This window comes from Armigeres subalbatus, chromosome 2, assembly GCF_024139115.2.
Source record: "Armigeres subalbatus isolate Guangzhou_Male chromosome 2, GZ_Asu_2, whole genome shotgun sequence".
Lineage (NCBI taxonomy): Eukaryota > Metazoa > Arthropoda > Insecta > Diptera > Culicidae > Armigeres > Armigeres subalbatus.
The window spans coordinates 164,876,037-164,901,420 of NC_085140.1; the positions used below are offsets into that span (position 1 = coordinate 164,876,037).

Sequence of the window (25,384 nt, forward strand, 5' to 3'; positions counted from 1 at the left end):
ATATCAAACAAAGTAACATCAGATTTTGCTATTCTGTTATTCATATATTATTGGTAAAATTTGTTATTCTTTTGCAATTTTCTTCTACCCGGGATGTGACTGTGTGAATGTGAATGAATAGAACTGCATGTGTATGACAGTGTCGACACTTTTTATTACACCCACTTCAATCCAGTATGATCTGATTTGTGGTGACACAATTTGACGCTGAGCTAGACCCAGAGTGAGCACGAAAACATAAAATTCCCAAAATATGAATTCTCCAAAGGAGTAAACAATCCAAATTCCTCAGCAACGGTAACTTTAAAGTTATTCTCGAACATTTAGGGCCGATATGCCCACATAGCGATTTTTCAACGCCACGTGTACGCAGCTTCGAAATAAAGAAAGTGTGCATCGGTGCGGCGACGCTACGTTACCACTTTTTTCGGAACATACCTGCGTCTTTTTGACGCCACGTTCACGCAGCGTCGAAAAGGCGCTACGTGGACATCGAGCCTTAGTCGCAGGCGCCTACCAAATCTTCTTCTTCTTCTTCATTGGCATTGCATCCCTCAATGGACATTGCTGCCTCGCAGCTTAGTGTTCATTAAGCACTTCCACAGTTATTAACTGCGAGGTTTCCAAGCCAAGTTACCATTTCTGCATAAGTATACCATAAGGTGTATAATAAGTATATAACCGATGATACTTTTATGCCCAGGAAAGTCGATACAATTTCCCAACCGAAAACTGCACAGGGAACCGAACCCAGCCACCCTAAGCATGGTCTTGCTTTGCAGCCGCGCATCCTACCGCACGGCTAAGGAAGGCCCGCGCCTACCAAATAAAGAAATTTAAAAAATCGAAGTCGCTAGGTTTCGCTTGGAACTATGAAATATTGTAGTTCCAGTTGCAAACGGAAGTAAGCTCTCGCGAAATTCGAGTTTGATTTAAAGAATTATAAATCATCTCAGAATTTCAAGAAATCCATCAAGTAGAAATTATTGGAACTATTGTTTTTATTGCCAAATTTCGGCTGAAATTAACTGAGCTTTGCACAGTTGTCTGCAGAGTAAAATGTTTCGTCAAATTATGGGAAAATGTAAATCTTGTATCTCGAACATTTCGCTAGGTTGGAACATAAAAATCTTTAAACCCTTTTCGGAAGCATAACATGTTTGTAAAATTTGTATTTTTATTGATTTTGTTAATCATCTTTAAATTATCCATACAATTTCAAATATAGACCGTTCCGATAATTATAAATACACTTAGATATAGTCGGCAATTGGAATGGCGCTTAATATTTCATGAAAATGTTGTTTCCCCTTATAGATTACCTCCTACTCTTCCACGTGATATATTAGTTCCGATTTTTTGTTGAAAATTAAGAAAATATGAAGGTTCGATTTTTGGGCAAAATTTTTTTTTGCACATAATTGGTTATTTTACCAAATAAATCAAGGAAAAAATGTATAACTGTTAGAGCAATATAATTTTCAATTCAGGTACATTTAAATGTCTGTCTTGTCGTATTAACGACGAGATCTGGTTGAAAAAATGAATTCAATGACTTGAAAATTCCGAAAACCTCAAACATTATTTCGAAACTGGAATAATTCTCATGAATACGGATATGACTTTAGAATCAGACGATTTTTAGGTACGGTATATCTTGGGGTTTGATCTGGGGCTGTTTTTTTTTGGGCTAGTCACTATTAATTTGAAATTGTTCTAATTCTCGTCCGATTGCAATTATTTAATTTTCAAAATCCATAATGCTTGTTAAATGAGTGCCAAAAACAGATCGTATGGAGTAAGTAGAAATATTTATAAAACTTTTTAAGTAAAAGCTGAAAAACATGAGTTATAACGGACACCAACGTCAAGAATTACGCCATCATCATCAAGTTTCCTCGCAGCCTAAGTCTCCACCAGAACGCATAGCATGAGTCCAAAGTACGATAACCCGAATGATGAGACCAGCAAATAGAGGACGTTAGCAACAACCTACCAATCGGACGACGGAAGTGCGGACATAAACAAAACTTACTTTTAAATTTTGGCCCGATATCCTCTCGGGGATCCTGCGTTCGTGTTGGTTTCCTCCAGGTCCTCCTCGGTATTCTGCCGGGGTTGATCGCTGCACTTCTAGCACCTTTGCACTGCACTTATTACTTTTGAATTACCTAATCCTACCTAGACTGCGCCAGTTAAGTTACGGGGCTTCGGAGCAGCGTTTTTAAAAAAGATAACTACCTTCACCTAACACGATTGAACACAGAATGAATTTTATTTATTAATTAAGCTTACATCAAACCTTAATGAGTTGCACTGATTGCCTGACCTAGCTAAAAGTAAGTTTTGTTTATGTCCGCACTTCTGCCGTCCCATTGGTAGGTTGTTGCTAACGTCCTCTATTTGCTGGTCTCATCATTCGGGTTATCGTACTTTGGACTCATGCTATGCGTTCTGGTGGAGACTTAGGCTGCGAGGAAACTTGATGATGGTGGCGTAATTCTTGACGTTGGTGTCCGTTGTAACTCATGTTGTGCAAAATCCTCAAAACAATGGGAAGTAAAAATTCATAGAACATGACAAATATTCGAAACATTCTCGTATACTCGATGCTATATGAAAATAAAACAAATTTTAAGCCATATGTAACCATACAATATTAGATTACCTGAAAAATTAGAATTATTCAACAAACAAAGTGTATTTATTATTATTATCGGAACGATCTATATTACCAGCTTATCACAGCTATGAGTAAAACAGGAATGTCCATTTTACTGTGCTAGAGTTTGCTGAAATTCTTAAACGATTCACAGGCAATAAATTCAACATAAACGTAAGTCTTACAAATATACGATTTTTCACCACTGCGAATTTCTGTGTGATAAACCAGAATAGTGACAAAATTGGGAAATATCGATTCATATATTCAAGATCTGAACTGAACAGTTTGAAGTACGACAGATGTTCTGGAAATAATGTGTGGAATAATGTCGTATTCTTATGACGAAAAATGTCCCAGCCAACTCAACCTACACCTACACCCCATTGATTACTTTGTAGTTAATTGACCATACAGATCTTCAAGATTTGAATTCAAGAAAAGTATCATTGATGTTTTGGGAATTCAACCGATTTATTGTTCATAGCTTCAGAATAATTTGGAGTATCGTTGACGTTGGAGTTCTGTATAATGAACAATGTAATCTACAGGGTATTTATTTTTGAGTTGGCATGGAACATCATTTCGCTATTGTAAAAACGTCACATTATTCCATTAGGAATTAAATATTAAGGCATGTTCATAATAGCTCTTCCAATTTAAAAGTAAGGTCAATACCCAGCAGATCGATTTTTTGACTATAAATATCTTTAAGAATTAAGCTGAGAATAGTTTTGCCGTATGTGTTCTGGGAATACTGTGATATGTTCGTAATAGAGAAGTGACGTCCCGTGGCACTATTCTTAAACATAAATATGGATTATACCCAGTATAACGCTTTGTTGATCATACAGATGATAAATATAAGAACTCAAGAATAGTAGGATAAGTGTACCGATTTTCATCTTTTTAATGCCTAATTTAGTTTGCCTAATTTAATAAATCATCAAGTGGATCGGATCGTTTTTCTCATACTCCGGCCAGTTGGCCGGGTTCGGATTCCTTAATCCTGTAGCCTGTGTACCAGGCAAATACTTAAGCGTTAACATTGGTAATTCTTCGATAATATTCGGTTAGTTTCAATATCGTAGAAGCCTACTGTATATATCCCCTATTGAATTTTCGGAGCTATTCGCAAAATTGGTCAAATTTGGAGTCATGACGAAAACTGGCACAGTTAGCCTATCGATTGAACTTTGATGTTATGGGAATACTGGAATTTGTATAAAGGAAGGTTTGAAAACTCTAGAAAATTTATAGATTGTTTTACATAACCAAAAATAATATTGAAATGAGGTGTAGAAAACGTCCGGATTGCATCGGTAAATTGTGTTGTGAAGGAATATCAGTGATCCTTTTTCGTTTACGTTTATTTATGTTCAATCTTCTGATTCATATTGAAAGTTGTGTTTTTTGCTTTTGACTAAGCCCCTGGTAAATATGTAAGAATATAGAAAAGACCTTTCGCACCCGGGCCATTATGAAGACTCTTCTTCTACCTAACTGTCGTTATTATAACCACCATCCAGCCATAGTTGAGTGTGCGTATAAATGTTACAAAAGCTGGCGTAATGAGAAATTCAATTATGGCCTTTCCTTTGAAGCGGTAAATATGTCTTTCTCTTTCAACTGTTTCCAACCGAGCCGAATTCGAACGCGTCTTGTACATACACAGCACATACGCTTACTGCATCTGACGTGAGGTGAAATGAGTAACAATGTCGACTGGTGGTTGTTTCCGTTTTAGTTACCTAATTACCAAAATTAGACGAAAAAAATGAACACTGAGGTGGCGACGAGCCCGTCCGCTAAACATGACTGAATATTAATAATTACTTCCCACTAGGGTTCCGAAATAATCATTTATCTGTAATTTATTTTTGTTTTCTTGATCACAGGTTGTTGCGATGTTGTGTTAGATCAGGAGGAAACTTTTGCCAATGTGTCGATCAACGTTCCCAACCAGCAGAATCTTTTCCGCAAACGGATTATAGGACCCGCAGTGGAAGACCACAGTAGGTGTTGGTTATGTTGCTTCTAGAGTTTGTGGCGCTGTGTGATAGTTTTAGAAATGTTCCCCCAAGCATTCGCATTAACCAGATTTGCAGTGCAATGGTCCTCCTTTTCTCCAAACCAACTTTCCTCAACTAACACTGGATATCATTAAAATTCTACTCCTATCTCCGATCATGTCCAGATTTGAATCATCAAACATAGTTTAATAATAAAGGAGCAATATGTGTTAATTAATGATTTACTAAAATGTAAGGAACTGAGAAATATTTTTTCAGTTTTCATCTTTCTCGCACAACACATGTGTGCTAGAATTGTACACTCTATTTAATTTCTTTCTATTTTAGTTTATTTTGATTTATTTTGTTTTAATTTATTTAATTTTATTTGAATATTTTTTTTAAATTTATTCTTGTTGCTCAAATTTATTTTATTTTCTTTATTTTAAAGTTGATTTTATGTTATTTTATATTAATATATTTTATTCTATATCAGTTCTCATTTTATTTTATTAGATTAAAATTGATTTTATTCTAGCTTACTTTATTTAATTTAATTTAATTTTTTTTTATTTTGCTTCATTCAATTTATTTTTTTCTTCAATTTCTACTATTATATTTTATCTCATTTTGTTTTTTATTTCATTGTGTTCTGTTTTTTTCTCTTTTATTCTTTTTACCTTTTTTCATTTTATTTGTTTTATTTTATTGCAAAACTTTGGCTGAGGTGGCCTGTATAATACATACATTTTCACACCATTTTGCGGCGTAAATTTCCTCTACAGAGAATCGATAACCAGACAGAACATTGGCATCTATGTGTGATTCACATCCTACACCTTATTCAATGTGTTCCTTGTACATCTTATTCATGTCGAATGGTTCCCAACAGCTGGCATAACTCAAAATTCATTTGACTTTTCCAAATTTATTTTTCAAAGTATACTCTACGTACTACTATTCTCTCAAGAATACCAAGTGAGCGAACGTTCACCAGCATTGTCCAGATTTCGTATACTATTGAACTACTGTAGTCATACGTGTTTTGTGGACGATAAATTCCGTACAAAATAAAAAGACTTCACTATTCCATTTACTTCCACTATATTCACTTTGTATCAACAGATACGTATTTCATTTTCTACTTGAAAACTTCAGTATTTTTTTAACTTTGTAACATTTCCCTTAAACGCTCAATATTAATTAATCAAATGTCGTACGATAGCTGACACTATTCGATTTGTGTTTTACAAAGACTAAAGTGCATTTGAACCTCTGGGGCAATATATCTTTAAGTTTCACTGCATTGGTTGCGTTCGGCGATCACCTCCCAAGTAACATTTTTAGTTTTATAACGCTCTTGAAGACCATTATTTACCATAAGAGTCTTCTCCATTCGGCTTGATCCATGGCTACACGTCGAGAATCACGCAGTCTACGGAGGGTCCGCAAGTCATCTTCCACCAGATCGATCCACCTTGCCCGCTGCGCACTTCGCCTTTTTGTGGTACGCAGCACTTCCTTAAGAAAACTCCAAGTGCGCGTTGTTCCTCCACGAGCATCGTCCAGGTCTCGTGTCCGTAGAGGACTAACGGTCTAATGAGCGTTTTGTAGATTGTAAGTTTGGTACGGCGGTGAACTCTATTCGAACGGAGCATCTTGGGGAGTTCCAATTACGATTTCCAGCCACTATGCGTCTCCGAATCTCTCTGCTGGTATAATTTTCGCCAGCCACCAGTGAGCCCAAGTACAAAAATTCTTCTACCACCTCGATTTCGTTGCCAACAATGCAAACTCGCGGTGGGTGGCTCACATTGTCTTCACTTGAACCTCTTCCTATCATGTACTTCGTCTTCGTCGTATTGATGACTAGTCCGATCCGCTTAGCTTCCCTCTTCAGTCTGATGTAGGCTTCTTCCATCTTCTCAGAGTTACGATATCTAAGTCGTCGGTGAAGCAAAACAGCCGGACGTACTTATTGAAAATTGTAACACTCGTGTTAATCTCTGTTCTTCGTATAACCCCTTCCAAAGCGATGTTGCATAGAAGACACGTAAGACCTTGCCGTAACCCTCTGCGCATTTCGAAGGGACTCGAGAATGCCCCTGAATCTCGAACTACGCACATCACCTGATCCATCGTTGCCTTGATCAACCGTGTCAGTTTATCCGGAAATCCGTGTTCGTGCATTAGCTGCCATAGCTGGTCCCAATCGATTGTATCACATGCGGCTTTAAAGTCGATGAATAGATGATGTGTGGGCACGTTGTATTCGTGGCATTTCTGCAGTACTTGGCGAATGGTGAACACCTGGTCCGTGGTGGAGCGTTCGCCCATAAAACTCGCCTGCCTCAGGAACTCTCTTGCAGTTGGTGCTAGTCGACGGCATACAATTTAAGAGAGTACCTTGTAGGCGGCATTCAGCAATGTGATTCCGTTGGTAGTTGCTACAATCCAGCTCATCGCCCTCTTTGTAGATGGGACACACGACACCTTCCATCCACTTTTGTGGCAAAACTTCCTCTTCCCAAATCTTGGTAATGATCCAGTGCAGCGCTCAAGCCAGTGCCTTTCCACCGTGTTTAAATAGCTCTCCTGGTAGCTGGTCAACCCTAGGGGCTTTGTTGTTCTTCAGCCGGCCAATCTCCTCTTGGATTTCCTGGAGATCCGGAGCCGGTAAAATTATGTCCTGCGCGTTCTCCCAGGTTCATCACCATACTGCCGTCTTCGTCTGCCACAACGCCATCCAGGTGTTCTTCGTAGTGCTGCCGCCACCTTTGGATTACCTCACGCTCGTTTGTAAGAAGGTTCCCGTTTATATCCTTACACATATCAGGCTGTGGCACGTGGCCCTTACGTGAATGGTTCTACTTCTCATAGAACTTTCACATGGGATCAGCGCGCTACAGTTGCTCTGTCTCTTCACGGTCTCGATCTTCTTGCTGGCGCTCGAGTTTTGTAAAGCCTGTCCATGTTAAATTTCGGACACCCATCATCCACCGCGATTTAAAAAAAAAAATACAAACCACTGAGAAGATCAATTTACATGACAGTTGAATCTCTCCGCTTTATGTTATTCTTTCAGCGGGTTTTTATTCTTGTCCAAAGAGATAAAATAGCCAAAAATCAGTTGGACATTGTCTTAGTGTGCGAAATTTAACGTGGACAGGCTTTATGTACCGCGCCCGTTTATATCGCGCCTCGTTCGCCCTCGTGCGGTGTTGCAGCAATCTCGCCCATGCTGCATTCTTCTCTTCCACTAACTGCTCACATTCGCCGTCATTTCTCTGATCCGAGGGCACCGTGCCAAGTACAGCGGTTGAGGTGCTACCAATGGCGGATCGAATTTCTCTACAGTCATCTTCGAGAGCTGTGCCTAGCTGCTCTTCCGTTGGATGTGCCACTTCCAGCTGCTGAGCGTATCCTTGGGCTAGTCTACCGTCTTGTAGCCGCCCAATGTTAAGCCGCGGCGATCGATTTCGACGCGTGTTGTACATCGTCGAGAGTTTTGAGCGCAGGCATACTGCAACGAGGTAGTGGTCGGATTCAATATTCGCACTGCGGTAAGTGCGGACGTTCGTGATGTCGGAGAAGAATTTACCGTTGATTAGAACTTTTTTTTTATTATATCGACTGTTAGCAATGTACTTTTCGGTGATTATTTGGCGTTTCAGTCTATATTTTGAATGAAAAACAACTATATGTTTACGATATTAAAAACGATATTATTTAAGATATTAAAAAAACTATATGTTTTCTTTCTCCAACGTTTCGATCCTTATTGGATCTTTTTCGAATCCTTGAAAAAGATCCAATAAGGAGTTCAGTGCGTGATTTCTCTTGTTTCGGACAGCAGAACGATCGCGCGATCGGCCGAAATATTGTGTTCTGCATTGCGCGGACGTTAAATTGCGGCTTGCAGTAGCCATCGGGAAAGTAAGTACAGTGCGTGTGTTATTCGTTGCGAGCCGGAGAAAAAAAAATATCTTTTTGATATTCGGCGGATAATGCGCTTGTAATGCGCTTTGCTCCGGTCAAGTAAGTACGGAATACTGCACGTCGGTTCGGTCGTCAAAAACTCGATCCTTTACAGTTTGCATATGCCATCGTGGTGACTATTGTTTATGCTCGGTTCATAAATACACGTCGAACGATCTGGTATCGTTGTAGTTTGTGCGGTCGGGAAGTAGATAAATAGATATACGTTTGGTCGTGTTCATGCTCGGTGTGCAGGTGGTTAGTTTGTTCTACTTTGTGCGGCCGAATCATGGTTAGATAAAATCACTGTGTATAAAGAACGGTCGTATCGCTTATCAGAGTGAATCCAGATTCAATGATGCCTACCAACTAACTGATTATCCTTCCTGTGGTTTTTGTGGAGACGCAGAGGTAAACACGGTCTTCAAATAGCAAAAACCACCTACTAATATTCCTTCCCTCTTCCTAATTGACTACAAGGACCTGGGCGGCGCCGTTATTGATCATTTGAATATTAGAGTCACTGAAACTTGCACACTGAGACAACGCAGTCCGATAGCTAAAATCCAAATCCAAATAAGGACTACCTATGCGCAAAAGCTGGAAGTGTTCTAAAAACGATGGTATAGAAGATATTCCATCACTGCACTAATTACTTTCTCGGTTGTATACTATTTCGCCGAAAAACACTTCGCGGAATTTTTTTTCGCGGTACGACATTCCGCAGAATGTACCAATACTCCGAAACACATTTCGCGGAATGCACCTTTTTTCCGAAAGAAATTTCGCGGAATGTACCTTTCCACCGAAAATCATTTCGCGGAATGCTATTTGGCGGAATACAGTTAGAATAATTATCATTGAAATATTTGCCGATTTCTGCTTATTTACATACAATCTGTGCTAAATTCTTTTGAATTGCGATTTAAATAATGAACGAAGGTAATGCTTCCTTCAAACCTGGACCTGACCCGAACCCGACCCGTACCCGAGAATTTTTACATTCGTAAACCCGTACTCGACCCAAACCCGACATAATTTAATTATTTAAGCCCGCACTAAAGTTTTGCCCAAAAATTCAAACTAGATATTTGATTTTTTTTAAATCGAAAAAAATGTAAGCCCAAACAACGAACTAGCCTCACAATTAACAAAACTGAATAAGATAATATTAAATGTTTCATTTCTTAAGCCCGTACCCGACCCGGACCCGATTTTTTTATCTCACAAACCCGTACCCGACACGAATCTGATATTTTACTAATTTTTCAAACCCGAACCCGAACGAAGCCCTCGGGTTTATGGTTTCAAAACCCAAAACCCGACCATCTCTAGTCTGCCCGGTATAAGGCGAAAGGAGTTGATAATGCCTTCTTCAAAAGAACGCGTCAGCCCGGTATAAGGCGCCTTCTTTGAATGCATGCATCGGCCCGGTATAAAGCGAAAGGAGTTGGTAATGCCTTCTTTGTATGGATGCGTCTGCCCGGTAGAAGGCGAAAGTAGTTTATAAAACTTTCTTTAAAAGAACGAATCTGCTCGGTATAAGGCGAAATGAGTTGATAATGCATTCTTTAAAAGAACGCGTCTGCCCGGTATAAGGCGAAGGAAGGGGTATTGCCTTCTTTAAATGGTAGCGTCTGCCATGTAAAAGCGAAAAGAGGATGTGATGCCATATTTAAATCAATACGTTTTTCCGGTATAAAACGAAAGGAAGAAATAAAGGATTCATAAAAACATTACAAAGTAAAGAGAGGAGATAATCCATTCATTACATTTGGCCCATCTGCCAGATATTATGAGAGATTTTTAAGCGACAATTGAAATTTTGAAAACTACCTCTACATATCCTGGGAAACCTTCCTCAGCCGTGCGGGAAGATGCGTGGCTAGTATATGTTGGGTTCAACTTCTGACTCGTTCTAGGAAATTTATCGACTTTTTTAGGTATAATAGTTTAGGTATAATAGTATGAATTCCGCGAAATAGCTTTCGGCGAAATGTTATACAATCACTTTCTCGGATAAGAAAATAAAACTGGATGATGGTAAATGTGAGCATCTAGACCTAGCTGCTGCTGGAGGCCCTCCCCAGTGACAATCAGGTTTTGTAATGGTTTGGTAGAAGTCTTGTAGATTAAATAATGGGTTTGTTTCATGACCTGACCGTTTAAAAACCAAAAATATTACTTGAGCTAGCCATGCTGGACGCTGTTTCGGGCAAAGACGACTCTCAAAGTACACCAGCAAAATGAAGTGGAATCGATAAAAGACGTAACATTCTGGAGTGCAAGTTTGGTCGGTGAGCTGCAGTGAAGGGTTGACAGCGAATCAAGACGAGAAAACCTGCGAGAGCTACTTTTACAACCCGAGCGTGGATGGTCGCCGAGGAGGAGGAGATCGAATTGACTGTATTCTATCACGATCCCCATCGAGGCTGGAGCTGAGTGGCTCAAGGGCATTGAAAATTGTTATCGTTATTGGAGTAGGCTAGATCCACTTCCAGGTACTAGTTGAGAAGATCGTTTCGTGCGAACGCCTTCGGAACGTCAGGGCACCATTGAACCGGTAATCTTTGGATCGACCTTAGCACTCGTCCGGTCACCCGTTGAGTCGGGGCGTCGGTTGATGGGAGCTTCCGACATCGGAGAATTCCTCATCAGAGTAGTATTGATTCACCGCCGAAATCTACCCGAGTAATTTGCGATCGAGGCAGGAGTTAAATGGCTCAACGATTAAGCAAGAAACCAGATGGTTCAAGGGCATGAAGAATCTTTTATCGGAGTTCGGAGTATTCTAGGTCCACCACCGGGACTATTTGAGTAGATCGTGGCGTGCCAATTCACCGGATTCGGGTCCACCCGGAATCTTCGGTCCGACCTCGGCACTCGTCGGCGGGTCGTCGTTGGAGCTTCCACCGTCGGGGACTTCTCAGCGGTAGAATAGATCTACCGTCGGGAACTATCTGAGTAGATTGCGAGTACGATGAGAGTTAAATGGCTCCTAAAAGATGTGATGCTGAATGGCATAGCATAAAGAACAAATCTAAAGGCTTTTTTGTGCTTACTGGCACAAACAACGAAGCTTCAATGCTTAAAAGTTTATGAACTATGTAGCCATAGGGCTCAGAAATCAATCACAACATAGAAGAAAGGCAGGAATATCGGAAAGAATTTGATGGAAAAAGGTTTACGAAGTGATCCGTCAGAAACAAGAACGATAGGAACGATCGTTGTGGTTGAAGATCATATGTTGATCCCGTCCATAAACTACGTGGTTCGGGGCATGTGGGTCTGAACCGAGTTGAATGGAGAGAACTTTTATGTAGAATATAGGCCATTGTGGCCTTTGCTTGATAATAAATAAAGAAATATACGGTACTGCCTAGGTAGTTTCTGTAGTCCAATCATAGCTTCCTCCATCTTTCTGAAAGTTGCGTGCCATAATATCAGTGTCAAGTAATGGAGCTGAACGGACCTTGTGAAAAAAATGTTGTGGGATGCGAAGGAAAACGAACACATCCTTAAAATCAGAACTACACATAACACCTGATGTATTGTTGCCCTTACTAATAGCGTCAGTTTATCCCAACTCTATTTGTTTTACATGGCTTTACTCTCGCTCGTCTAGTATATACAACAAGCGAAATGTTTGATGGAATGTATTATGAAATACTTATTATGATAAGAAAATTATTTTAGCTTTTTAGTGGAATGTCTTCACTTGTCATAAGACGAGTTTGTACAATAGGTGGAATATGGGATTGTACAAAATCGTCTTATGACAAGTGATATTTATTATGTTCGAATTTCAAAATTGGTAAACAAAAGATGTTTGGGTACATTGATTTCATGGGATCTCTGCGCATTTCTGTCGCTTGCCGTACACCTGATGGTTAAGGTCACTCCTGACGGAATCCAAGATTAAAAGTGCTCGCGTTTTCGGGGGCACACCACTCGATTCAGAAGCGGCGCACAACTGTCATTTTTGTTGATTTAGCTTTGGTGCGTCGCAGCATGTGTGAAATAATAAAAATGACAGTTGTGCGTTGCTTCCGTATCGAGTGGTGCACAGATAGAAAAAGTTGTTGAAATTTACACGAAAGTAATGCACATAAAGGGAATGCCAAAAAGAGCGTAAATTTAAACGATATTATCGCCTGAATGTATGCAATTTCCATTGCATTATGTCACTTTTTATATGATGTATGCCGTAGTAACTGACATAATGCTATAGAAATTGCATACATTTAGGGTGTACTTGTTGGAAAATATCCATGTACGCTCAAAATAGTGTAATTTTCCATGTCTTTATTTTTTACGCGCTTCTTAGTTTTCATTATTTTTTTTCTGTGTGTGCCCCCGAAAACGCGAGCACTTTTAATCTTGGATTCCGTCAGGAGTGACCTTAATGCAGTAACATTGCTTGAGTTCAACAACCGATTTCCCGATAGACGCCTACTACACAGCCGTAATCTGTAAAAAAAGTACGAAACCTCATAGAACGTTCTTTCGAACACAGTCATGTTATTACCAAAATGTAGGAGGATTTTTTAAATTGTAAGAAATACAAAATGCTCAAAATGTAGGACGATTTTTTAAATTGTAAGAAATCCAAAATTTGAATCACAACTTAGAACACATTGAGCATTACATTTAGTTCAGCAGTAATTGAGAACAATGATCTTTCAGGAAAAACAGCGACATGACAGAGTCAACGTAGGTAGCTGTGGCACTCGACTATTTAACTATTGCTAAGAGCTGCGACGAAATATGTTTACGGTGCGAGATTGCAATTCATCACTGAAAAGGATCGGATTTCATGCATGAAATACCTTGTTAGTGTTACTTGAGCCTTCCGCTTTGCCCGGTTTTTACACTACTCATTTGAAAGATTTAAGTATATTGTATCAATGCTCAATTTATTGGAAAGTACATTCGTTTGGAAAAGCCTTTTATCCTAGATTGTTAATTGGAAGATCTAATGTTCTTTTCTAATCAATGATATCAAATCAAATTAAACAAATCTACTAATTTGCTAATATTTCTCTAATTTCCCTTTATTTCTTTTTGCAATATTATCCTTATATAATTGCCATTTCAGCGAAAGGTTAACTTAATGCGGATATTTTATCGTACACAGGTATACGGCAAGAAAGACCACCGCACCTGCGACCAGAGACCATTCATCCTGCTATGCGGGAACGAGGTCGAGCGATACCGGCTGGATCGGTGCATAGCGAGCGACCGCAGTCACCACCCAGGATCGTCGAGGGCAGGGTGAGTGTGCTGAATTCCCAAAAGAAAATTTAACAACATCACAAAACATATCCGCTTCTGCTATCATGTAGTGTATTACGTAGAACAGGTGAATGTAGTTGTATTATAAGTTAAATCTGTTCGCTTTTCAAAAATATAGGTACATTGTAATCAACCTTTTTCATCTGGTTCTCTGTGCAATTTTGCAAGTTCTATAGGCAGTGGCAGCTACGATCATAATGCTGATGCTCGTGGATTATTTACAACCATTTATTGATTCAGATTCACCATCACATCAAAAATAATACAGGAGCTTGTAACTGGGGTCGACTTGGATATTTTCTTGTGGTGTCAAAGATGAAGAAGATATCACGTAGATATAGCTGACTGTAAATTTTTATCAAAAATCGTTTTTTTATTTTTCATTACTCATTTGAACCACATGCCACGCACTTGACTGTGACCTTCATGTCATCGGGCCTCAATATTCAAGCTTAGTTTGTTTACTGAATTATGCAACCTCTAAGAAGCAAAAGGAACGTAGGAGTAGCAGCCCGAATCATATAATATTTTAGAGTGTTCGTCGCTCTTCAGAAATAGAGATGAGATAAAATAAAAAAAAGTTTCCTGCAAATGCGTTTAAAATTAGTTCAGCTGTGCCCCTTCGTCATCGATATGTATCTAGGAGTCGATCATATGCCGCCACCCAGTCGTTTTGCTGGCCAATGCCGGTTCATGTGGGAAAGAAAATCGTAACCACCGCACGAGCAAGTAGTCTGTGGGTGTGCAGTGGGGAAACATTTCTCCACTTGTCATCTCTTATGGTGCCACCAGTTGTAGTATAAAATTGAAAACCCCGAGTAAACCACCTTATGGTTATATTTATTTCCTAACGTAGAAGAAAACTTTGGTGAGGCAATACATAAGCATCGTTATAAATTAGCAAACGATTTGACTCTTGTATGATTATAAATGCAAAATTATAAATATGAATATTGTGTTTTCCATCTTAAATTTTGCGCACTTCATCTTAACAGCATTATCAGATTCATAGAGGTTCTTGGTAATTTTTTGGGACGTATTTCCACAGCAGTTATTAGTTTCACATTAATCTCTATACAAACATTAATTGTTCGTACTCAGCAAAACTACAACCAAATAAGTTCAAAATTAAAAAGGCAAGCATTTCAGTATTTGTAAAAGTTTATAGACAATACAAATCTAATGCAAGTAAAATATTCGTGATTGGTACAGGCGCAAGGGGGCCTCTATTTTTGAGTGTATCACTCTTACGCATTAAAAAAATACGAAAAACATAATAGAATATAGAACAAAATCAACACCTTTTGAATCGAAACTGCCCATTGTGAACGGATCTCAAATCAAAATTTCAACATCTGGGCAGCTATTTTTTGACTAAATGTTTAAAATAAAGAAGACCGAATGATAAGACTACTATGAATAGCTCAATACGCACCTTGAAAGGCGATCCCTTTGATATTAATTCTGCTAGTCTTACTTTTTTCGTTGCGATTTGTAATTTTATCACAGTTACTTTTGGTACAGTTATCGTCAACAATGACACCTGAAGTTCCACGTTTTCAGGGTGGTGATTTCACGTTTTCTAAATTTTATTGTTTGTTGTGTGTTTATTTTTTATTTGTGTTTTATTTCAAAGCCTATTGTTCACTGTTTACTGTTAAGTACACCCCGTTTTACACGGTTGGGTTTTAGTCGATTATGACCTTTAGGGCCAATGAAGCTTTGAGTAAAGCTTTCAAAAAAGTTTACAAAAAATCAAAGAAAATTTAGGCGGTATTTAAAAAGCTGTGGAAGGTCAGGCTAGTCGAGAAATTACCAATCATGTAAAAAAATATTGGGTGTATACGAACGGGGCACAGTACATACATATACAGAAAACAAGGTAGGCTGGTAAGTTTAACAATATGTACTACCAGAGTGGCTCGTGTTTTATCGCCACGTGAAGTTTGCTAAATCCGTAGAGCGTTTTCTCGGTTCAGCTTGTACGAAGACGTAGTGACGTCGCATGTTTACATTAAAACTGATTGTTTACATACGTACTGAGCCTGCCTTGTTTTTTGTATGCGGCGTGACCAGGATAAGACAAATTATTTATCAACTAATAACCTTAAGTTACTTTTGATTTATATCTTATGAGTTGGACGGATTCTACTAGTCTAGTTGGTAGATCACTTATCACAAAATTGAAAACAATTACCTTCAAGTTGATGTATCATTTGCGTACCTCCCGGGAATTTTAAAGACGAACTTTTCGGAATCCAGTGTTGTTCCACCTCACGTTTTCAAGGGCACCACTTTTAATACTGAAGCAACGAGCAGCTGTCATCTTTTTATTCTACGCTTGCTGCGACGTTTTAAAGCTAAGATTAAAAGATGACCGTTATCTGTTGCTTATTTGTTGAGATTGGTGCATCTAGAAATGCGAGGTAAAATTTATTTGGATTCTGGACAGTTTCACCGTAACACACTTTATTATTCCTTAGAATATCAGTGGCCTGCTGGATAAACATTTGATTTTTTTCAAAAATCTTAGTAAAAGCTCCCAATTTTATCGCTGTTCTACATCCCGGAGGAACGCATATAGACTGTTCCAGAAATTAAACCACACTTGGTTTTTCAAATATTTCGCACTTTTTCCAATTTTTCAGTTTTTAGCTACGTATAGTTAATTCCCTTGTCTACTTTCTTCTAGTGTCGAGTTTTGCCACTTTTGTGTAATATAAGCAGGGTTTGCAGAAATCGCTCTCAATAGATAACGAACAACGATAAAAGAGAGGCAAACATTGTTCCGAATCATAACAAGCCATGATAACAAATTTATCAAACTTGTATACAAGTGCGAAAAACGGAATCGGATAGGTATCACAGAAAAATTGTGATTTTCGCTTTGTTTTCGCTCCTTTCGTGTTGGTTACCTACGCCGTAGCAAGTTGAAATGCATCATCAGAGCCAGTGCTCCCTACATTTGGAGCTTTCTAAAGAAATTTATCTCGGGGTATAGATCCGAATCAGTTCTCTATCCGACAGCTTGCGAAAAAGTTTTCGCGGCTACATATCGTATATGTATACAGAGATGATAAGTGAGAGACTTGCTCTTTCTTTTTAGGATTCAATCCCTGAATATAAGTCATGGTTTACGATTTTTTCCTTTACGCGGTTTTGAGATGTTTGCACAACACTGTTTCGAGTAGTTTCTTCAAATTTCTCATCAATATCCACACTAAATCAATTGCATGTGGTTATTATACTGATTTGAAACTCACAGGGAGCCACTCTAAAAAAACGTCAAATAAATGTTGAGCCCTCCTTTTTATTGATTTAGCATGTTTTTGCTTTATTTATTCAGTGTTGGCTTATGACTAGGATTCTTAATGAACCCCAACATATACCAGACACCAAAGTAATTTGATTTTTATGCCAAGCTGGTATTAATTTATTATTATTTACATAGATTAAGTTTTGCACTTCTTCGAGATTTCTAACATTCGCAACATATTTGCAAGTTGCAACCACTTCTATCGAGCGTAAAAATGGTCACTTTGTGGAAAGCACTTTTTCTTACCCAAAATAGAAGCTAGGTAAGGGAACGGTTCGGCACTTCATCTCATAGCTCCTCTCCTATGTTCATCCTATCAAAAACAATCAATTGTTATGATTTATTTCAGCAGTGAGCACGCATGTTTGCAAAGAATAGCGGCGCGATTGGTGTTATGTTTATTTGTTTTGCGATGAGATGAATATATATTCATTGAGATGGAAAACGGAGTTCCCCTATTTTTTAAATTTGACGCAAAATAAAAAGAAAAATTACATCAAGTTTGTTAAATGAATATTATCTATAGGGTGCATCGAAATTTTCATGGAACATTACATGCGTACCAATTTCCGACTATTTTTTAGTGTGCTTATAACTTTTGAAAATCTATAGGTACGCATTTGTTACAATAACTTAGAGGAATTTATTTAGAACTTTTTGATAAGCGGCCTGCCATCTAGACGAACAAATCTTTTAGGCATAAGTGCAGGAAAAATAAAAACTTGATTCTAAATCGTTGAACTAAATCGATCTTAAAGCCTGTCCACGTTAAATTTCGGACAGTTAGATAATGTTCAACTGATTTGTCGCCATTTCATTAGTTTGGACGAGAGCTACACACTTAATTTTTTTTACCGGGATCTCAGCAAAATGTTGCACTTTTACCGAGAATCGACAGCCGTGCCCCACAAACATGTTTTTGCCGAGATTTCTGTCAAAATGGCGGATAATCAGCAATTAATTTGCCGAAAATCAGCTAACAAACGCTATTTTTGCCGGAATATCAATTATTTATTTTGCTGGCGTACTTGAACTCTCAACCTCTACGCTCCAAATACAGTTATGCCTATTTGAAACATGTCCCTAGTCTTACAGGTCACGTTTGCGGAAAAGCCATCAGAATCCGAGTACCAACATCCACCGTGGTTAGCTCTTTTTTGCAAATTGAATATCTTTCGGGTGCTTGATTTGCCCAATCCTCACATGTTCTTCACTGTTGTATATCGACAGTCAGTGCAACTTCAGTAATTTTATTTTTATAAGAATTGCTCTACTTTTTCTACTGTCATCAAATGCTCCTATTGCAATACACCCGAATTAGCTAAGCCTAATTACACCCCTAGCAGCACAATCCAGACGATTTGAGGCAACTCAAATGTGACTAAATTCTGTTACATATGGGTCATAGAAACTTATGTGCAAATTGTCGGGTCACATCTATGATTTGATTATAATCTTCTTCTTCAATTGCTGTATATTCCAACTGGGAACTTGACCGGTTATCGAATTCAATATTCTATTAGAGTTTCCTCAGTAAGTAATTGAAAGCGTTTCTACACTCATGAGTTTTTCTATATACATGAGTATGTATCTTGTGTAGCAAATAGAATGGATACACTATGCCCAGGAAGTCGAAAATGTTTCCCACCCAAAAACATCCTATACCGGACCGAGAATCTAATTCGCCATGTCCGGATTGGCAAACCTACGCCTTTGCCACAAGGCTAATTGGTGACAGTATAATAGGTGAAGTATCAAGAGAAACGATCTCTACTCTACATGTTCAATCGTTCATCTTGTTAACGGTGGATTCATTTTTTGTAAGTGGTCATCAGCCACCAATGGCGCTTCCATCGGTTTTGCTTGTGTTTGACGTTTACTCACTACCGCCACCTGGTTGCCGCTTGTCCACCTACAGTGCATTTAGCATTAGGCGGTAATGTTTCCGTTACGATGATTTTGATTACATTTTGTTCTAAGTGAGACGTCTGCTTCTCTGTGTTTTAAAGCTTATTTTTGCAGAGAGCTAAACACTATTTTGAACCCAAAAGTTTTCTAGTCTAATCTGATATCAGACCTTATTGAAATACTGCCATTATTTTGAAACTAATAATGCAATAACGTAGTTAAGATATTTTACAGACTACAAACACCAAAAGTACATATTTTACCATATTTTGAAATTTTCATTGGCTTCTGTTCTTGTAAATTTATCTTATTGGTAATGCTCTTATAAGCTCAGTCTTGAATTCGTACGGCACATAAGAAGTTAGTTTCAGTCTATCAAAATGGGTAAAATATTTTATGACACCTTGCTGATCGTCGCCGAAGACGATTCACCATCACATGCGAGTTTGAAAGCGAAAGCATCTAAGCGACGATCGTATGACATCACTTAACCTAACACGCGGTTATCGCATTCAATCGTGGTTTTCTCATTTCCTCCCGCGTAAAAATAGACATCACAAATATTTTCGTTCAAATTTCGGGGTATCCGCGCGAAGCGGTTCATAGTTGATAATTTAGTAAAATTGGGTTACAATATTACTTATGATGTCATTGTAATTAATTAATTTTAATTCACAAATAAATAAAATCATTCGTTTAATTAAGATAGGTAAATGTTGAACTGTTTTCTAATTAATTTTTTTAACGTCATATTTTTTCACATGAAACCCGACCCAACACCACAAGACTTAGTGATAAATATAATAATTTTAATTAAGTACAAGTTCATTTCACCACGGGAGACTGAATCACCCCACGCTGTCGATAGTTATTGGCAGCGAGACGTATAGATAAGTCTTTGATGCAATGAAAGCCGGCTGAATGTGTTTTCATGCGGAAATCCGTTACATTCGAGAGAGGATGAAAGAGATAGGGAGGCAGTATGAGAAAATTGTTGCACTTTTTGGTGTTCCTTATTGGAGCAGTTTTACTGTTGGCAGGTACAGCTTTATGGAAGAAGCAAAAAGTTACGATCTTGTGGAAAAGCCACATTGCCACAAATATGACGCAGACTTACGTAATGTGCGCCTTGATAGACATTTCAGGTTTTATTGGGAAGGTAACAAAATTGTCCAACTTTCCAACTTGTTGTTTTTGATAATTGTTTCGGTAAGATGCACATTGTACAATAAATATGTAGTTATTAAGATGTGAGAGTATAGAGAATCGTGTCTGTTACATTAAATTCTTCTTTTGCTTAAACGTTTTTTCTCTCTTGTAAGTTTTTGATTAGCAAATTTTAGTTATGAGTGCTTTACATTGCATATTACAAACCTGAGCGTACAGCGAATAATTGTTTATGAAACTTCTTTGTTTAAACATGTTCCTTGTAAATTACTATTGTTTTTTTATGACATAGTTAACAACAACAGTTATCTGTTATTTTTACTTTCTTTGTTTTGAATAAATACCAAGTACTTTCATCTAGTACTTATCGACATTGTACATAAAAAGACCACAGTGGCTCTCTTTGGTCGTGCGGTAAGATGCGGTGGCTGGGTTCGATTCCCGTCCGGTCTAGGAAATTTTTGGGTTTCGGTAATTTCTGCCAGGCAAAGATATTCATATGGGTGTAAGTGAATGCGTAATACGTAATTATATTGCTCCATTCCATATTCTTAGAAGATCTTATTTTCTTTATTGCCTTTCTCGTATATTTTTTATATCTCGTATATTCACATATTAGTAGTACTGACTGACTGATTCTGTCAATACATCAATCTCTTTGGTTTGATACACTATTTCCTTCACCTAGCTGTTAAGCAATATCCAGTCATCAAACCAAAATATATGGAAAGTCTGTTAATGTTTTCTTCGTCGATCTGCGTTGCTTAATATAAAACAATGGGGCTCCAAACCTCCTATAAAAAGTTCGCTTTTGGAGTGAAATAATAGCCTTTCGACATAACGTTGACTATGTGTATATACGGGAAAGACAAAAAATTATAGATGGCAAAAAGTTTTGCACCTGACAAAATTTAAGAATCGTTGCTCATCATTTATTAGATACTGCTATCTTACTGATATTTTACGTAGCGCAATTTTTCAGAAATGGCATAAGGTTATAAGCTGCGCTAAAAATGCGGAAACATTTTATATTTGAGATTTATTGATGGCAAAATCAAACTTTAATTTAGTTTGATCAATGAACTTTCAAAGTAGTGGTCTTTTAAAATTGTGTAAATTTTAAACAATTTTGTTCGATGATATGACTAAAGGAAAACCATCTCTGTTGCATCTATGCGAATCTAATGTGCTCGTCTGGAATGTTTGGTTGGATGATGCAATCGTAACGACGCATACCGTATCTGTTGATAACCCAACTGATTAGCTGTTATTTTTGCAACACAAGAATTTGATACAGATAACACCCGTTTCATTTTGGACGGGAAGTTGATAGATAGAAGAACGGTCTCAGTAGGAAGTTGCATTCGATAAAATTGGTTGCATTTAAACTGATTGCTAGTGCAATAGCGTTGTTCTATATAATAACATCAAGTGAAACTATTGTGAACAAACATAAGATTCTTAGTTGTGAATTTGGCTTGCGCATAACTGTTTTGCATTCGTTTCGAGAAAGGTACGGTGATAAGAATTACTGTATTTCTAAGTTGCTTGTGATATTTTATGTGGATGGAGTTTACTGGAAACAATCAGTATCAAACAGAGAAAATATTTTATCAGAAATAACTAACTGATATATGACAGTAAAATGAAAACACTCTGTTACGAATAAAAAATGCTAAAATATAAACAAAATATAGACTGAAATAATAAAATATATAAATATACAAATTATCCGAGACAATACCCAAGTTAAGTACATAACATTAAAAAATAGAGTTTCACATGAAAATCGCAGAAAATGGTTTCAAGAAACAAGCATAGCAATAGAGATTAAAAAATGCAACGAGAAGTGATCCTGTTTCACTTCTCTGGAGCTTTGATGTGAACTTAGAAACAGTGAAAATAGTCGAGTACAAAATAAGTAAAATACGGGAAACATTATGTCATTAAACCTTATTTTGCGAAAACCACTTTCGCAACCAAATAAGCGATTACTTGAAAGCTAGAGTTCTTACCAATTGCATAACACTGAGAATGGTGGTCATGTGTCCAATCAGCACCAGCGGGTACCTGTATGTCTGGTTTCTGTTCTGCAATTCTGTTGAGCAACCTTTGAAAATGGTTAAAAACAAGGTCTTTTCGGTTATTCGTGCAAATGCATGTTTCAAATAAGGAATCTTGTGCAGGGCTTACAACACAATTTTAAAAGAAATTTATTATGCCAATGTATGTTTATAGTAGCTCATTTAACATAATGCCTGTTGCATGAAGATCGTCTTGCACAATGCAGGGAGCTTTTTCTAAACCGTATATAGTTGAAAGTCAAAGACCATTCAAAGATGTAGATTCCAACCCATGGGATCTAGGCGTGAGGTCTTTGGAGGTTGTTACTTGTGTCGTGAAACAGAACGAAGAATATAGGAATGATGGCTGGCAGGTTTTATTCATTATTGGCAGGGGTTTGTGATGATTATGCTTAAATTTCACTAAACATTCTTTGCATATCAAAGAATATTGTAGCCAAATTTCACAAAAAACGTCGACAAAAACCCCTGACAATAATAGAATAAAACCTGCCAAGCGTCTTTCCTATGTGAATAAAAAATCAAAGGTTTGTGTCACATTATTTTCTCTATTTATTTTCATGAAATGATTAGTATTTAGATGTACTTTGTTTATAATCACATATCTATTTCTGATACATAAAAATGAATTTCAGTCTGTTCCTTATAGACTCGGAAACTACAGAACCGATCGGAAAACTTGTATGTAGACTGTAAAAATTTGTATTTTGCGGCCGAGGAAGGTTCTTAAGATGGTTCGAGACCTCCCTCCCCTTGAAAGGGGATCCCACAAAAAACACCACTTTCTTCATTGAGAATTAATAAGCAAATGGAGCAAATCTGCGATGTGGAGGTTTAAAAGGAAAGATATGTTTCTGTGTTGGTTAGAAACCATTGGCGTAACTAGCCCTGATGCCAGCGGAGAGCTATAGCCTCATAATCTATTTTCTCTATTTGGAGCTTTTTTCAAATTTTGACATCTCACACTTTAGTGCTAAAATGAATAATTCAAACCTAATAGATATAAGGTGGGTTCTGCAAAACCGCACCAAGCGCCTTTTGACTGACTTGCAATATTTTGTCGTGTGGTAGAAGGAATAGAAATATATTCATGAGTTCATGCGTATATGTTACAGAATATTCCAGTTATTGGTTTGAGGATATCGGTAGATTTGTGATCAATTGATTCAACTCTAAAATTTTGACAAAAAATTGAGTGATTTATCGTTACAATTTCAATGTTTTCAGCCGGCCGATCTCCTCCTGGATTTCCTGGAGATTCGGAGCCGGAAGTCGATTTCCTGCGCGCGTGCTTCTAGGTTCATTACCATACGCCACTCTGTTCGCCATATCGCCATTCAGGTGCTCTTCGTAGTGCTGCCACCTTTGGATCACCTCATCGTTTGTATAGAAGGTTCCGTTTATGCCCCCACATATCGGTGTGGCACGTGGCCTCTAGTGAACGGTTCAACTTCAGAACTTTCGTGCGTTATTAGCGCGGTACAGTTCCTCCGTCTCTTCACGGTCTCGATCTTCCTGTGCGCTTTTTCCTCCGGAAAATCGAGTTTGTCTGTTCCGCGCCCGTTTGTATCGCCTCGTCTGCCCTCGTGCTTGCAGCATCGCCCATGCTGCATTCTTCTCCTCAACCAACTGCCCCATTCGCCGTCATACCAGTTGTTTCTCTGATCCGGAGCCACCGTCTAGTGCAGCGGTTGAGCTCCAATGGCGGATCGAAATCTCTCAGCCATCTACAAAGAGATGCTGCGCCTAGCTGCTCTTCCGTTGGGAGTGCCACTTCCAGCTGCTGCGCGTAGTTCTGGACTAGTTCACCGTCTTTAGCCGCCCAATGTTAGCCGCGGGAGACCTGACGCGTGTGATCACCGTCGAGAGTTTTGAGCGCAGACATATGCGACGAGGTGTGGTCGGATAAATATTCGCACTGCGTAAGTGCGTACGTTCGTGATGTCGGAGAAGAATTTACCGTCGATTAGAACGTGGTCATTTGGTTGTCCGTTACTTGATTAGGTGATTATGCGGCCTTGTGGATATTCTGCGGGGAAGAAAGTGCTTCGACTACCATTCCGCGGGAGGCTAAAGTTTATGCATCGTTGGCCGTTGTCGTTGATACGGTATGAGACTATCCGTCCGATGACCGGTCTATACATTTCCTCCCTTCCTACCTGAGCGTTCCGTCACCGATGACGATTTTGACGTCCCGCAGTGGGTCCATCGTATGTCTGCTCCAGCTGCGCATAGAACGCTTCTTTCACGTCGTTGATCTCCCTTCGTGTGGGCAGTGCACGTTGATGATGCATAGTTGAAGAAACGGCCTTTTATCCTAAACTTGCACATCCTTGCGTTGATTGCCACCCAACCACGCGTTGGCGCATCTTTCCCAGCACTATGAAGCAGTTCGCTCGTTGGTGGTGCCACAGCTTTGGTAGAAGAGCCCTGATGTCCGCTTTTCCACACTTTCTGTCCTGTCCAGCAGATTTCGTTCGTATAGTTGTTTTTAAGGCGGTTATTGGGCCTGTGCAAACCTCCTGTCTCGTCGGAGGGCCGTCGTGTCAGGGCTGTTTAGCGTCCCACCCAACACCAGGATTGCGTGCTTTGAGCGGCACACGGTCGCTTTGAGCCTACTTGTGGATACATGAGCTTTTATAGAGGTTTAACAGGGCACTGTCAAACCCCACCACATCTTAGGCAGGCGCCACAACTCGAGATGGCCTGGGAGGATCGTCAAGCCCTTGGACATAGTCCCTGCTGCTTTCTTATCCTTGTCTTAGATCTTTACTCATTTCTCGAAACTGATAACAACTCAATTTATATGTTACTCAAACTTCGTAGAATTTCGAGAGGAGTTTCGAACACTTTTGGGAGGAATTTGTGCAGAAATTTCAAGGAAATTTACGAAAAAAAATTGGGATTACCTAAGAATTTTTCGAGTTATGCGAAGAATGTTTCGAAGAGATGTTGAGGAATT

The 25,384-nt window shown here is 38.6% G+C and overlaps 1 protein-coding gene across 1 annotated transcript in view; it reads left to right on the forward strand.

Moving 5' to 3' along the window:
- The window catches only part of LOC134209345 (uncharacterized), a 63,632-nt gene that overhangs the window by 7,922 nt on the left and 30,326 nt on the right, over window positions 1–25,384 (forward strand). Inside the window, 2 exon segments of the mRNA XM_062685335.1 lie at window positions 4,561–4,677; window positions 13,790–13,926. Of these exon segments, the coding sequence (XP_062541319.1) occupies window positions 4,561–4,677; window positions 13,790–13,926 (254 nt within the window).